This window comes from Aristolochia californica, unplaced genomic scaffold, assembly GCF_029961685.1.
Source record: "Aristolochia californica isolate CCGP_79_NKW_82.1479 unplaced genomic scaffold, dmAriCali1.0.hap1 SCAF_11, whole genome shotgun sequence".
In the NCBI taxonomy this organism is placed as follows: domain Eukaryota; kingdom Viridiplantae; phylum Streptophyta; class Magnoliopsida; order Piperales; family Aristolochiaceae; genus Aristolochia; species Aristolochia californica.
In genome coordinates this window covers 35004969-35019098 of record NW_027181782.1, presented here as the reverse complement: position 1 = coordinate 35019098, position 14130 = coordinate 35004969, and the positions used below count along the sequence as shown (strand labels likewise).

Sequence of the window (14130 nt, the reverse complement as noted above, 5' to 3'; positions counted from 1 at the left end):
TCAACAACCAGGCCACCCGCGTGACACAAGTGTAATTTATACAGTTGCTAGGGCTAACTTCGCGATTTAAAATCTTGCTATATAATCTCGCACTAGGCGGAGTTACTGCGTTTTGGCGGCCATTTGTAATTCTTTCCCGGTCATCGGCGGAGGTACCTCTAAGCTCTTTTTCCCCTGAACTTCCGTTTTTTTTTTGTTTATGTCTGTAATTGAAATCGCTCCCCTGGTTCATTCACGTATGCCGAGATTTTCTGGATTAAATAGCTTAATGGTTTAGGGTTTTACAATTTAAAATTACTCAAAGAGTGCAGCTTTGTTTCTCTTCTGTTGGTGTATGAATGCGCTTCTTTTTCGGCTTTTAACTTGGCGTCGTGCTTGATGTGATGATGTGATACTTGTAGGCAAATTTTTAGTATGTTGTATAGTGGGAAGGGTCCTTATCTTCAATGTTCCTGAACTGGAGAGTGATTATTTTTCTTTTCTCGGAAATTCATTTCATCTTTTTGATTTATTTTGTGGGAGAAGTTGAACAGTCTCGAGCAGTGGGTTGTCTTTGGTATCCATGGAGATTACTAGATTGGTTCAATTTCCGACGAGTTGTTAGCTTTTTTCGTTGCTGATATTAGAGTGAAAAGAACGAGGTGTGCTATTCATGATGGTTCTGGATATTAAATCTTCTAATATCTGCTTCTTTGGTGTGTTAGATAAGGAATGGTGAAGCATAACAATGTTGTGCCTGATGGGCACTTTAAGAAACATTGGCAAAAGTATGTGAAAACATGGTTTGATCAGCCAGCAAGGAAGCAAAGGAGACGCATTGGTGAGAAACCTTTCTGTTCTATATAATGAACTGCGACCATTTACTTGAACCTGTTATTAGTACAGCTGATATTAGATTATTTGTTAATTTGCTATATGATGTCTCTCAGCTCGTCAGAAGAAGGCTGTTAAGATTTTCCCAAGGCCGACAGCTGGATCACTCCTCCCTGTGGTTCATTGCCAAACTTTGAAGTATAATATGAAAATCAGGGCAGGCAGAGGTTTCTCTCTTGAAGAGCTCAAGGTTTCTATCTCAAACGAGTCATTTATTCTCTGACCCTTTTTCTTATGATGTGATTTTTCTTAACTGGAAAGTGAAAGTTACTTTCTTGACAAGTTTTTGGATCCCCTATCTTGCATGGGCCAGGTGTTTCTTCAAAGCATTAGTGGAAGTACCTTCCAGATGTGGAAGATTGAATTTAATACAACCTACCTTGTCATTGTCTAATGTATATAGGTCAAATGCCCTTATTCCATTTACATTATTAGATTGGGGTATTCTTGTTCAGTGTTTTCATTGGCATGTATTCTTCTCCCACTGTCTTGAGAATGACCTCTTCATTTTCTTATAACATCATCCTAGTTCGATTCTCTCAGCTTTTTTATGATAATTACTTAGGAACTTCACCAAATAATGTGTGGCAATGGCTATTGAATGACAATATATGTTTTTCATAATTTGTTAGAGGGTAGTTCATGTGGGAAAAAAAATGATAAAACTTGGGTGGTTAATTTGTTTCACTGGTTTTGCTTTTGATATAGTTCATACATGTATAATTTGTTCTTGTGGCTTCTTGGATTAGAAGCAACCTTCTAAAAAATCAAGAAAGCTAATGAGAAACAAATGTATCTTCTTATCTCATAGAATTGTCAGAAATGCAGGAGAAGTAAATAGATTCTGTTTCATGCACTAATAAATAAAATGTATTCTGTTTCTTCAATTGCAGTTCTGTTACCAAGGCTCTTCTGTCTTGGTGTTAAGCTTATTTTGGCTGTCATCCTTTCTATAGGCTTATGCAGTTTTTGTCCAATTTATGTTATTAGATTTTTTTATTTTTTTTCTTGGAAAAGTACATCTCTTGACAAAGAGTTCTGTTCATTAGCATTTATCTAACTGCATTAATTTGGTCCCTATTCAATTTTCTGTGATGAATTTCAAGATATACTCATTGTTTAAAAAGAAAAAAGGATGTCGTTATCTTATTTATGATATTGTTGTGAGTTTTAGACAGTTTTTGTCTTCTAGGCTGCTGGTATTCCAAAGAAATTGGCTCCAACTATTGGCATGGCTGTGGATCACCGACGTAAAAACCGATCATTGGAGAGTTATCAGGCTAACGTCCAAAGGTTGAAGACATACAAGGCGAAATTGGTTATCTTCCCAAGACGATCTGGCAAATTCAAGGTGGAAGCTTAAAGTCTCATTGGCGTATTTTGTTTGATTGAGTATTCAATTTCAAGCCAAACTGACAATTTTGATTTTGATTACCAGAATGGAGATTCAAGTCGGGAAGAACTTGCTTCTGCCACTCAGGTCCAAGGTGAATACTTGCCTATCTCCGTAGAGGAGCCACAGCTAGAGTTCGTTAATGTCACAGCCGAGATGAAGGCCTTCAAGGCATACAGGAAGCTCCGCATTGAAAGGACGAACGAGCGTCACTATGCTTCCAGGTTGAAGAGAGCTGCTGAAGCAGAGAAAGAAGAAAAGAAGTAGGATAGATAGCTTGCATTAAGGGGAGTGGTAGAGCAAAATGATTCTGAGATGTTTTCTTTTCTGCCTCATTGGTTTTGAAGCCTATTATATTAGTCTTTTCTTGTCGGAGTTGTCGGAGTTGTCTCGACCAGCACGACGTGTTGGCCTCCCTCTTCCCCTCACTAAAAGGTCCTCCGATGGTTCCGGCCAACGACGCCGAGGTAGCAGTATGCAGAACAGGATTTGTACAGTTCCAGAACTCGAACCTGATCGCGCAGGCAGGTCCCCCACCAGCGGAGGATCACCTACCCGAGAGCTCTCTCGTCGATTTTCACGGTGTTCATCAAATCCCCTAGCGGACCCGAACGCCGTAGCCGCCGTTGAACTCTCCGAGGACCGGATCCCTGCTGCGCAGGTGATCAACCTTCTACGTCTCTACCCTTCGTTCGCATTCTCGTCCTCTCTTTCCCTCTCTCATGTTTTCAGCATACAAGGAAAATAAATGAAAGAGCAATCATTGCCTCCACTCGTCTGGATCAGATTCTCTCTACACGCTCGTCTCTGCATCACTCGTTTCTCTGTCATTCCTTTTTTTATTCTGGGACCCATTGCATAACTCATTACCCGTTTTTGCAGTTGCTGAAAACAGTTTTCAGCTTTTGAGATTCTGGGTTCTCTCTCTCTCTCTCTCTCTCTCTCTCTCTCTCTCTCTCTCTTTCATGTTCTCCGCATACAAGAAAAATAATGAAAAAACAGTCGCTTCCATTCGTCTGGATCAGATTCCCTCCATGACCGTCTCTTCATCACTCGTTTCTCTCTCCCCCCCAATCTCCTATCTTTTTCCTGGGACCCATCGGTACTCTTTACGAGGTTTTTCTGTTGCTGAAAACGTTTTTCAGCTTTCGAGATTCTCCGTGCCTGGTTCCAGTAAGCCATGGCTGAAAAAAATCTGGGGTGCGCAAAGTAAGGATCGTTCGCACCGGGTGGAAGATAGACGGGAAGGGGCGGTGTTGGTTCTTTTGATCTTGACGTTGGAGGGAGTTTTGAGAGCTTCACTGGTGACCTCAGAACATGGGTGCGTAAAAGCCGTCATGGGAGTGACTACAGAGGAAAGACAGAAAGAGTACCAGAAGCCTCCACCGGGCTAAAGTGCGCATGGTGCGTAGGTTCAGCCTAATTGGAGTCTATCAAATCAATATCACCCATTAACTAATTGGTAATATAATTAAGAAATATCATTTTATAGTAAATTTATTAAATTCACATTATAAGGTAATTAATAATAATAATATATTATTATTTAGATAAATTTAAATTTAAATGAAAAATAATTTTATTTATCATCATTTTGTGTGCTTATGTTCCTATTATTATCACATATATTATTTTCAATGGTTATATATTTTCGATGGTTTTCTCTGCATTATTTAAAATTGGATGCTCTTTGAGGCTGTATTTATCTAATTATTTTTATTATTTTTATGTTAAAAATAGAAAATAATTGAGCCCTTTTTATGTAAAAAAATATATTTATTATTATTATTATTATTTAAAATTTAAATTAATATTCCGCGTCTCTTGGTAATCGTCCCTTCGAGGCATAAAAAGCCAAGGCAGAGAAAAAGAAAAGCGTTCGAGCGAACGTGCGAGGCATCTTAGCAACAAAAGTTGAAACGGATGCGTACTGCGCTCCGAGCTCAAGGTAGTCATATGCTCAGGAGCAGAGAAACGGCTTCCTCCACAGTAGGATTCCGGAGGGGACGAAGTGCGCCCATATAAAATGCCTCGGTGGCTCTGCGTATTTCTTTCTGACAATCGCCTCCGACCTCGTTGCAAACCGTTTGTTCTTCTCTCCATCGATTCTCCCTCTTCCCCATCTCCCTAATCCTAGATTTCCAGTCCCCGGTGCGCTTGCTTCTTCTCCATTTTGTCGACTTTGTAGCTGTTCTTTGTGGAAATATTTGGGGGGAACCGAATTAGTCCCCGTTGGTGGTAAAAATTGCGTTTTGTCGTGAATATATTGTGTTTTTAGGTTGGAGAGGGAAGGGGCGAGTCGAGGACGTCATGGGTTCGAACTTGATGTCGGATTACGATTGGATCAACGATGTTGGAGATTCGGATGATTTCCGGTGGACGCTCGATGGTTTCAGTGACCTGCCGAATGCTTGGTTAGTAGATTTTTTATGTTTGACTTCATTAATTTGATGTTTTTACTTAAGTCGGTTCTGATACTGGGCTTCGATGTTAATGATAGTGTGGAGGTTGATGGTTCTTACAAAAATATTAGTTGTGGCGATCGGGAACAGAGCAGCGCTAGGAAAAGGTAGAGACTTTGTGTGGTTTGTTTTATTTTTTGCTTTTGATTCTCGTAGTATCTTTTGTACTCTCTCTCTCTCTCTCGTTCGCTGTTGGAAGGTAATGTCATCTTCTGGTTATTAAAGCTTTTAGACGGACGGCTTTTTTTGAGAATTTTTTATTATTTTAAACTATATGTTGGTGGACTAGTTACTGGAAGCTTAAGCTGATAGGATAGGGTTCTTACCGGTCTTCATACTCAAAAGGCCTGATGACTATAGTAGCGCAACTTGATATACCATGGTGGCAACAAAAGCCCCATGTTTGGTCCGTATTATGACCTGTGGAGATCATTCTAATATCTTCTTGTCTTCAAAACTTTGGATTCTAAACTTTAAGGTTTTAGCTAGATGTTTTCGAAGCTGATTCATGCTTCCGCTTGCATGGATTGTGCCACATGGCTTGGACATGATCTATGAGTGCATCGTTCACTTCAAATGGCATCTAAGGTAGGAGGAAGACGGGGACTAGATGTCTTCCTCTGGAAATGTAGGAAGTTGCAAGCGAATTCGACATTCTTCTGTTTTTTGTTATGCAGCACTTATATTTGTGAAAGTTAAGCCTGTTTCATGTGGACCTCTGGAACTGTGTATTCACCCACCGACCTCATTGTGTGAAAGCGTCTTGTGCCTGGCTGACATCTTTCCTTTTTCTGGTGTGTTAGTAAAATTCTTTGTCTAAAAGCAAGGAAAAAATTACATGCATCGTTAAGTGAACAAAAAGGCTTTTTTTTTTTTTTCTAGATATCAATGCAAATATAGCTGCTGATGAATGCTGAAGATGTCTGAGTTGTTCACCATAGCTTTACAAGTTGCATCACTATTTAGGGACTATTAATGGACCTCTTGCTTAAACTGCCAATTTGTATATGCAATTCATTTATTGGTCTTGTAAAACCTCCGCAATGAACCTTGAGGTCTCTGGTTCAAGCCCTACTTACCTACCTAAGAATTTAGAGCAACAACTTTTTGCTTAAGGACCTAAGACAATGGAGTTTGATTCTTGTCATGATAATCTTAAGCGAATATGTTCTGCAGGGCAAGAGATGGTTCAGGTGCAGGACCTAAGTCAAAAGCTTGCCGTGAGAAAATGCGGAGGGAAAGATTGAATGACAGGCACTCTCTCTCTCTCTCTCTCTCTCTCTCTCTCTCTCTCTCTCCTGCTTTATCTAAATCTTAGATCCATTTCAGGTTCTTGGAATTAAGTTCAATTATCGAACCAGGAAGACCTCCCAAGTCTGATAAGGCTATGATTTTAAGTGATGCTGCTCGTGTGCTGGTACAGTTGAGAAATGAGGCACAACAGCTTAAGGATGCAAATGAAAAACTTCAGGACTCAATCAAAGATTTGAAGGTTTACCTTTTGACACTATACTATCTTTTTCATGAAGCAAACATACGCTGTTTCCCTATCTAGAACATTGCTCTTGAGGCTTGAAATGGCTGATAATATTTACATGTGATAAGGTAGCATTAATAAATCTAAGCAAGATGAATTGGCTGGTGAAAATGGTACGAAAGCTTATAATAGTGACTAACTCTTGGGGGTGTGGGGGGGGATTCTGGTGTACAAGGTTGTTAACAGTTTAATTTTGATGACAATTCATCTTGAGTTCCAACTTATTCATGATATCTTGTCTTGTTCTCTCCCTGTGCAGGGGAATGAAGTGTCTTAGTTTGCTAAAAAAGAACCTATGTTTGTAGATCATGCAAACTTCCAACAAAGTCTACTTTGAAAAACTTATCCTTCTGGTGCTTTATGACATTTATTTTCACATGTACAGGCAGAGAAAAATGAGCTTCGGGATGAAAAGACAAAGCTGAAGACAGACAAGGAAAGGCTAGAGCAGCAAGTGAGAGCCCTGAGCATGCCCCCCGCTGGCTTCATACCTCACATGCCTGCACTCCATCCAGCAGCTGCATTTACTGCACAAGGCCAGGCAGCAACCAACAAATCAGCTGCATACCCTGGATTCCCAGGCATGGCCATGTGGCAGTGGATACCTCCTGCTGTGGTAGACACCTCCCAAGATCACAAGCTGCGACCTCCAGCCGCCTGAGAGCTTGAAAAGCAAAAGTTCTTCAAAGGAGAAGTGGCTGGTAACCAACATCGTGCTGCTAACATGTTACTGGTGCTGCAATGTCTGTTGCCATTGACCTTTTAATCTTATTATTTATGTCACTATTATGTTTAGGCTCACAGCCTTTTTTTTTTTATCAGAACCATGTAAGGAGACTAGTCCTGACGATGGAGGGAACCATCTCTGTGTTTTGGGATCCTTGGGTTTATGCATCTTTGTTGTCATGGTAGCATTTTTGTTCATCAATTATTTTTTCACAGATATAGAGGGTTACTGTATGGCATTTGATAATGTGATGAACCCATTGGAAAGATATGATGCCATGTCTTTCATCTCCTAATCCTGTTGTGTTCTGTGCTCTGCTTTCCACGTTCTTTTCTTTGTTGGAAATATAATTTTGATGTCTATGAAGAAAGCTGAAACTCAACTGGGCAGACATTATTTAGACTCTGAAGGTATTCTCAGTCAGACAAGCTTCGTATGGGTCAAATTTGATGTTTTCTGAAACGTGCAGATTAACGCTCCAATTCTCTTACAAGCAACTTGGACTGGAAAGCTTTTCTTCAGATAAAGACATCTCCGTGGAAGACTTTCTAACTGTTTTTGTTTTCTGCTACTCGTTTGAATCTCCCAAAGTGCTCACACTCCTCAGAAAGATCCTTTCAGTGGAATTCAAAACTGGTTCTCTCTTACATTTCTGAGTAACTGGTGTTTTCTTATGACCAAAATACCATTATCGATAAGGATTTGTAGGATCAGTTTTCAAAGGGTCTTGTAGAAATTTGATGATAGGGCTAATTACTGGAGCATGCAGTCCATATATTCATCAAAGTTAAGCTACAATTCTCTTGCAACCTACCATTTTCCTGCCTCCCGAAAGACAACTCTCCTCAGAGTTTCAATAATTTCTTTGTTTGAACGCAAGTAACAAGTATTTCTATTTCACAGAAAACTCGTAATTTTACTTTTTCTTTTGTGGGTGAATTTGAAACATCTCCATTTGTGGCCACGAAAGTAATTGAACAAACTCCGATCAATTCAACCGAAAAGAAAAAAAAAAAAAAAATCTTAGCGTGGATTAATTTTCAACACCATGACCCGCAAAGATGTCGACACGAATGCCACTGGCGTATGGTGGGAATTTGCTTGGCGTATTTTCCCACCCTGTTCGCAGCTGCCGATTTCTTGCAGAAGAAAAGCAAGGTCGTTTATCTTTTATCTACTATTTGCAAGCTGTTCTATCTATGGATTTTCTACTAGAATAATTTTTCTGATTCTGCTTTCTGTTTTCAGTTTATGCTCTGGAACAAGTAAGTCGTTTTCCTTTGTCTCCTGTTTTTTCATTATTGGGTTTCCGTTTCTGCTTTACTACTCCTACAATTTTGAAGTTTTGATTATCGAAAATTCTGCGTTTGAAATGAAAATTTGTTCATGTTTTTTTCTGGGTTTCTCAGCTTTTGAAGTTCATTCATGTTTTAGAGAGAGATAATTGCAGGAGATGACGAATGTTCTGTCAACTCGGGCGTGTAGTTGGTCTTTTCGAATTCAAGACGATTCATGTACAAACAGATTTGACAGGGTTCATTGTTTAGGATCTTTAGATGTAAATTTACTTTCTCGAGAGAAATTATCAGACCGAGGGAAGTATCTTGTCGGCTTTCATGGAAGGAATAAAAGGTCTGCTCGATGGTTATCCAAAGCTTTGGCAGATGATCTGGGTCCGGCTGATGAAAACAAGGATAACGAAGAGGGGAAAACTCCTCGCAGTTCTGATGAGGTTGGAAAATAATTCTGGTTGAACTATCTTATAAAGTCTGCAATCTCTTTCTGTATTCCTGTTCGCTCAGAGAAGAACAGCAGAGGCCTTGATGAATTTTCAGACTGAACATTGGCTTCTTCTTCTTTTTTTTTTTTTTTTTTTTTTTTCTCTGGATCGAAGTTATAAAGAAACACTTAGATGGTTTTGGGTCTCTGAATCATTGCAGGGAAGTAGTGAGATGTTCCGGAAAGATTTGGAAAGGATTGTAGGCAAAGATGATTCATCATTCACTGGAATGGACCTTGCAGCTCTCATTAGGAACAAATATGGAAGGTCTTATGATGTGCTGCTTATAAAGAAGGTATTTTAGCTTCTGGAGATTCAGTGGTTATGACATTAGTTGGAAATCAACTTCAATTCATTCTTTTAATTTTGGATTAATCTGAAAACGCTGATCAGGTAACTACATCAAAATCAGAACGCCCATTAGTTAACTACACTTATGTTCTGTAGGAGTTCCTGGGAAGAAGCCTTCTGGCCATGAATGTAATGTGGAAGTACAGAGAGCAGGTAATCATCGTAGAACCCATCTTTTGTTTCTGTAACCAAGTCTAAATCAAACTTGTTATGTTCAACACATTTATGATCCATCTCAACTCAGTTTTGAGCTTCTTATTTTCCTCAGAGATCTTTTCCACTGACTGAAGAGGAGTACCTGCTGAGGCTTGACGATGTTGCAAACACTCTGAAATGTTGGGGAGCAGTCTCGCATATTCGTAACAGCCTCGCCAAACTGAAGGAGAGACCCCGAATAGGGAAGGTAAAGATCCATCAAGAAGCATCATCGTCATTCCAGAAGTTTACAGTGGTTCAGTCTAGCTATTACCAGACATTTCTTTGAATTGACAAGAATATTATGCTTTCTGTTCCATTTTATCACAGGCTGTTAGTATCTTCATTGACATGGATGAAACTGGAGGACGCTCTGACGAATGGATTTATAAGTAATTGGTGGGATATGTTTTGATGGTTTGTCGATGTGGAGAAGGGCTCAAACATCCCACTCATGTGCTTCTGAACGAGATGAACTGTTCTTGTTGTAAATTGCGAAACAATTAGCAATAGGCGAAATGAAAAATTGACGTTTTTTCAGCTGGAAATTCTTCTGGGTCGAAAAAGCTTTGCATCAAGTCTCCATTTTCCCTCTATGTTTTGTGATCGTTTCGCCTGCTAGCACAGAGACGAAATTCCTTCCCTTCTTTGCTTCTCTGAAGATTTTTCCGAGCTGGAATGGACTTCCAGGCTTCGTGATGAAAGCGTCCCTCGCCATTACGTTGCGTAGAATTTTGGATTTGGTAAAAAATTGCGCTGCGTGATCAAGATCGAGTCCTACTCTCCGAAAGCCACGAAGAAAGGATAGAGTCTTCGGAGCTTTAAGATCATTCTTGAGGGACTTGTCCGAAGACTTTCTCGACGATTTTTCCGTCAATCGAAGAAGACGACAAAACTTTCTGCAACTCAAAATGCAAGAGACCCATTACGACTCTAGTCTCAACGACTGTTTTTATTGGAATCCTCTCTTCGATTTTGTTTAAACTCTCCACACCGTCGCCATTGCCGGCTGCGAACAACAACAACCCAAAAGAAAAAAGAATTTTTTTTTTTGCAATGGCCAGTAATCGTCTTGACTGCGTTCACTCCACTAACACCAGTACATGGAAATGGATGATTCCTTGGTTCCATTTTATATGTTTGAAAAGAATAATTGTTTATTGCCTAAAGAGATAAATAAATGAACTGCAATAACAGAACAAGACGATGCCCCAAGCATCGAGATCATCCATGAAAATATCTTGAGGACAGCCTGATAACCTTTCATGACGCAAATCAGTATGTTACCATTATACAGTGATGATATAATTTGTGAGTACCTTCACTTCAATATTTCTGTTCTTTCTACAGTAATATACAAGCAGTAATAAAAATTTATCCTTTTTTTCATACTGTAATTACACTAACTGAAGAAGAGCCTCTTCTTTACGGGCCAAGAGAGCTTTCACAGCAGAATTCTTCTCTTGGGTATCTCTAAATTCAGCTCTCCTTCCATGACCTGTAAAACAGTCATGCACCAGTGAATGAATACCACAGTACCCAGTAAAGAAACAAGTGAGAGAACTTGATATTGAGGACTGAGGATACAAACCAGGTAAAATCCACTCAAATTCATAGTCCAACAGCTTCCTCAGGCTCTCAATTTGTTTAGGAACTGCCACAATTTATCGACAGATTCAATAGTTTGTCTTTGATGAGGAAAAACTAGTTGATCAGAAGAGTGCCTAACTGAAAGGTTTCTAACCTGAATACCAGTTGTAGTCCTCAAACATTGTCAGTTCATTTTTACTTGACTTTGCAAAGTGGTCACCAGAAAAGAGAACCTTTAGTGGTTTGTAGAGCAAACACACACATCCCTGCAAATTCAAAATAGTGAGGCCTAATCCTTGACCCACACTAGTTTTTGAGGCTGGTTTGTCGGTAACTTTGTGCCTATGGAGTAGTTAACACTAAGGAATAACTTTTCATCTCTCACCTCGGTGTGGCCTGGAGTGAATATGAGCTCAAAGTCAGCACCAAGACTCCACGGCCCTTCGCCATGGAGCTGCATCTCCACAAGAGAAGTGGCCTTCTCCACCTGATAAATTCAAGAAAAAATTTAACTGTTCGAAAATACACACACAAACACTGAAAGAAAAGAATATGCTAGGGTCATATCATCTGGGAAAGCTGAAACTCAAACATGATGGTTGTCATCAATACAGAATCAAGAAAAATGCACTAAGAATGAAAAATATAGATTTAGAGGAGCATTCTCACTTCCTCTGAGTGAAGAATTCTGTCACAGTTCAACCTCTTAGACCATCTGTCATGATCCGCAACATCATCCCTGACAATAAAGACATGCATTTTGTTCATTTCCTTGCCTGTACTCTTAATTAAGAATACAAATTTACAGAAGAGCTATGGAGGAATTTGTGGGTTGGATTTCTCGTACCTGTGGGTGAGAAACATATAGCGTGCTCCTCCAAGCATCTCAATTCTCTGAGCCAGAGTTTCTTTGTAACTTGGACTGAGCAAGAGATACCAAGCACTTGTTAAGCATATTTTCAGTCAAGAAACTGCAGTATGTAGTCATTGAAGAAACTTTAGCGAACAGTATATGCTTCATTACCTGTCAACAAGTATATTTCCTTCTTGATGAACAATTAAATACGAAGTTGCTCCAAATGATTTCTTAGAATGATAACCACAGTGATAGACACCCTGGAGATTGTCAGCTAAGAAGCACATAAGCACAGAAATAGGCACCAGAACTTGTTCACCATGAAGCTCATTGAGATATGATGAATTCAGTTAGATAAGTGCTCCAAATTTCCAACTTAGTCAAATCCTAGAATTTATCTTTAGATTCCCACAAAGAGAAAAGTAGTGAATTGATAACATTTGGCTACAGTATTTGACTGGGTACAGAAGAATGTGTAATTAAGGCTGGAAATTTTTAGGTCTTTGCAAGGGTCATCTCGGATATAAATGTCAAAATGAAGAGAGAAACAGCAGTAATCTTTGAGGGTAAAAGCTGCAAATAATTCATATGCAATATGAGGGTGGGATACATGTTTAATCGATAGTATAGATCAGGTTTCCGTTCACTCTTGTTAGAGTTTGTGGTTTGAGTTAGGTACTTGGTTTTCCGCACCTTAAACGGCAAGTCTTTTCGGGTTGTATTGGCTAGGTATCTGACTCAGAACTCCGAAGTTAAGCGAACTTGGGCAAGAGTAATTCTAGGATGGGTGACCTCCTGGGAAGTACTCTTGCCTAGGACTTTAACATGGTATTAGAGCTAGGTACGCCACGGCCCGCGTTTGTATCCCGTGAGAAGCGGCTCCAGAATGGGCGGGATGGGTGTCAGAGTGGTTCCGGCCTAGGACTTTAACATTTGTATCTACACTATTGTCTATGAACTAAAAAACAAAATCTGCAGAAAAGAAATGAAGAGACTGGTGAGATACCGGAATTCTCTGCTCATCAATGGGAAGAGGGAAGGATTTCTGAACTTCCAGAATATCACGGGGAGGCTTCTCTGTGCGGATTGAAGCTGTTGGGCAGCTAAGCAGGGCCTGCAGGCGCAATCAAGATCAGTTAATTGCCTGTTCTTTGGTATACTGGTGACCCCATTTAACAAGAAAACAGAGTAGTTTGAGACAGGGAAGAGACTACCTGAAGAGCCTTCAGCCTTTCTTCCTCACAACTCGGCTGATTGAAAACTGCAGATTGCTCGCCGACCCTTGTAAAGGTTTGCTGCAGAAACATAGTCGAAATATGAATAAACAGCTCAAATCTCCATTACAGCAGACTCTTATCTTGTTACAGTGTAAATTTAAGAAACAAAAACCAGCTAGAAAGAGTTGAAATTGTGACTCTCTCTCTCTCTCTCAGTTGCAGAAAAGAAACTGAAAGATTCAATACAAATGAAGCTCTTCAAATTTCCTAGTTCCAGAAACAGTATTGAGATTAGAGGTTAATCGAGAGCAATAACCGGAGCCATCCAACGGCACGTATCACAATCTATGCATGTATGATCTGCAAGAGTAGAATTAATAATATTAAATGAACGGAAAGCCAGAATCCACTGATAATCTTAATAAAAAAAATGAACTCCATGAATCATGGGTACGAGAATCTTGAAATGAAAACAGGGGCAATTAATTTTACCAACAAAGAACTCCCCCTCCACATTTTGCGGTCGCCTCCGCCGGGGATGAACAGTTGCTTGGCTCGCTTTCACAGATATCAAACGCCGCCCGACATTTATCTCCCCACAAACACGTCTTCCCCCAGAAGGGGTGAAGCTGCATCTCCCCACTGCACTGCTCTGCATAATGTCAGTCTTGATTTTCGACACTGCCGCAAGAGGGGGTCGTCAGTATTAAGAAGCTCTAGCTGCAGACAGAACACAGTCAACAAAAACGCCTCGATGGAACCCCTCGTGGCGTTTGTGGCTCCACTTAAGGCCAATCTAGATAGGACCATTGTCTTCTGGATAAACCCAGTTCTACCACTTCCCTTGATCGATCGCGACTTATTTTGGACTTTCCAGGACCTGCAGAAAAATCTTATCTTTTGTCGGATGATCTTCTGGCTTCCTATGAGAATCTCAATAATTAAGGGTTATTGAGACATATAGCATTATGGATAAAAACAGTTCTACCACTCAACCGGAGTCGGCTTCTTTGATTGTCAACCGTTCACATCCAAGAAACTTGCATGTGATTTTACAAGAATCTCACTAATAAAAAGTCGAAAACATTATGCTTTACTACAAGTTTTATAAACAATACCAGTAGTTTTATATTACAAAAGTTGTAACTA

At 39.9% G+C, this 14130-nt stretch overlaps 4 protein-coding genes across 6 annotated transcripts; 3 read left to right on the top strand and 1 right to left on the bottom strand.

Moving 5' to 3' along the window:
- The first annotated feature begins 11 nt into the window (after positions 1-11).
- LOC137944067 (large ribosomal subunit protein eL13z-like) lies at positions 12-2641 on the top strand. The gene is made up of 5 exons (XM_068789579.1): positions 12-152; positions 705-820; positions 930-1063; positions 2066-2224; positions 2312-2641. The coding sequence occupies exons 2-5, from the start codon at positions 712-714 to the stop codon at positions 2531-2533; spliced, it is 624 nt and encodes a 207-aa protein (XP_068645680.1). The 5' UTR covers positions 12-152; positions 705-711; the 3' UTR covers positions 2534-2641.
- A 1577-nt stretch (positions 2642-4218) lies between these two features.
- On the top strand, positions 4219-7176 carry LOC137944066 (transcription factor ILR3-like). Its single transcript, XM_068789577.1, has 6 exons — positions 4219-4417; positions 4545-4680; positions 4767-4835; positions 5905-5982; positions 6058-6220; positions 6651-7176. The coding sequence occupies exons 2-6, from the start codon at positions 4577-4579 to the stop codon at positions 6924-6926; spliced, it is 690 nt and encodes a 229-aa protein (XP_068645678.1). The 5' UTR covers positions 4219-4417; positions 4545-4576; the 3' UTR covers positions 6927-7176.
- Positions 7177-8036: 860 nt separating this feature from the next.
- Positions 8037-9853, top strand: LOC137944719 (uncharacterized). Of its 3 annotated transcripts, none has more exons than XM_068790441.1 (7): positions 8037-8150; positions 8241-8257; positions 8443-8724; positions 8933-9067; positions 9220-9276; positions 9392-9526; positions 9649-9853. In XM_068790441.1, the coding sequence occupies exons 1-7, from the start codon at positions 8054-8056 to the stop codon at positions 9712-9714; spliced, it is 789 nt and encodes a 262-aa protein (XP_068646542.1). In that variant the 5' UTR covers positions 8037-8053; the 3' UTR covers positions 9715-9853. The 3 variants fall into 3 exon arrangements, with proteins under 3 accessions (XP_068646542.1, XP_068646543.1, XP_068646544.1); XM_068790442.1 differs by having other exon boundaries at positions 8083-8150; positions 8402-8724; XM_068790443.1 differs by having other exon boundaries at positions 8101-8150; positions 8427-8724.
- Positions 9854-10567: 714 nt separating this feature from the next.
- LOC137944762 (uncharacterized) lies at positions 10568-13652 on the bottom strand. Its single transcript, XM_068790504.1, has 11 exons — positions 13474-13652; positions 13298-13341; positions 12979-13059; positions 12771-12878; positions 11933-12024; positions 11756-11830; positions 11578-11647; positions 11294-11395; positions 11063-11174; positions 10910-10972; positions 10568-10816 (listed from the first exon to the last, which is right to left on the bottom strand). The coding sequence occupies exons 1-11, from the start codon at positions 13637-13639 to the stop codon at positions 10716-10718; spliced, it is 1014 nt and encodes a 337-aa protein (XP_068646605.1). The 5' UTR covers positions 13640-13652; the 3' UTR covers positions 10568-10715.
- Between the last annotated feature and the right edge of the window lie 478 nt (positions 13653-14130).

What these genes read in the sequence shown, in the direction of transcription:
- LOC137944066 (XM_068789577.1), top strand. Translation starts at nt 4,577, where the DNA reads ATGGGTTCGAACTTGATGTCGGATTACGATTGGATCAACGATGTTGGA. An exon ending in AGGGAAAGATTGAATGACAG is followed by an intron (nt 5,983 to 6,057) that starts GCACTCTCTCTC and finishes GATCCATTTCAG; the next exon opens with GTTCTTGGAATTAAGTTCAA. An exon ending in ACTCAATCAAAGATTTGAAG is followed by an intron (nt 6,221 to 6,650) that starts GTTTACCTTTTG and finishes TCACATGTACAG; the next exon opens with GCAGAGAAAAATGAGCTTCG.
- LOC137944719 (XM_068790441.1), top strand. Translation starts at nt 8,054, where the DNA reads ATGTCGACACGAATGCCACTGGCGTATGGTGGGAATTTGCTTGGCGTA. An exon ending in ATGTGCTGCTTATAAAGAAG is followed by an intron (nt 9,068 to 9,219) that starts GTATTTTAGCTT and finishes TATGTTCTGTAG; the next exon opens with GAGTTCCTGGGAAGAAGCCT. An exon ending in AGAGACCCCGAATAGGGAAG is followed by an intron (nt 9,527 to 9,648) that starts GTAAAGATCCAT and finishes ATTTTATCACAG; the next exon opens with GCTGTTAGTATCTTCATTGA.
- LOC137944067 (XM_068789579.1), top strand. Translation starts at nt 712, where the DNA reads ATGGTGAAGCATAACAATGTTGTGCCTGATGGGCACTTTAAGAAACAT. An exon ending in TCTCTCTTGAAGAGCTCAAG is followed by an intron (nt 1,064 to 2,065) that starts GTTTCTATCTCA and finishes TTTGTCTTCTAG; the next exon opens with GCTGCTGGTATTCCAAAGAA. An exon ending in GACGATCTGGCAAATTCAAG is followed by an intron (nt 2,225 to 2,311) that starts GTGGAAGCTTAA and finishes TTTGATTACCAG; the next exon opens with AATGGAGATTCAAGTCGGGA.
- LOC137944762 (XM_068790504.1), bottom strand. Translation starts at nt 13,639, where the DNA reads ATGCAGAGCAGTGCAGTGGGGAGATGCAGCTTCACCCCTTCTGGGGGA. An exon ending in TATATGTTTCTCACCCACAG is followed by an intron (nt 11,648 to 11,755) that starts GTACGAGAAATC and finishes CTTTATTGTCAG; the next exon opens with GGATGATGTTGCGGATCATG. An exon ending in TCACTCCAGGCCACACCGAG is followed by an intron (nt 11,175 to 11,293) that starts GTGAGAGATGAA and finishes TTGAATTTGCAG; the next exon opens with GGATGTGTGTGTTTGCTCTA.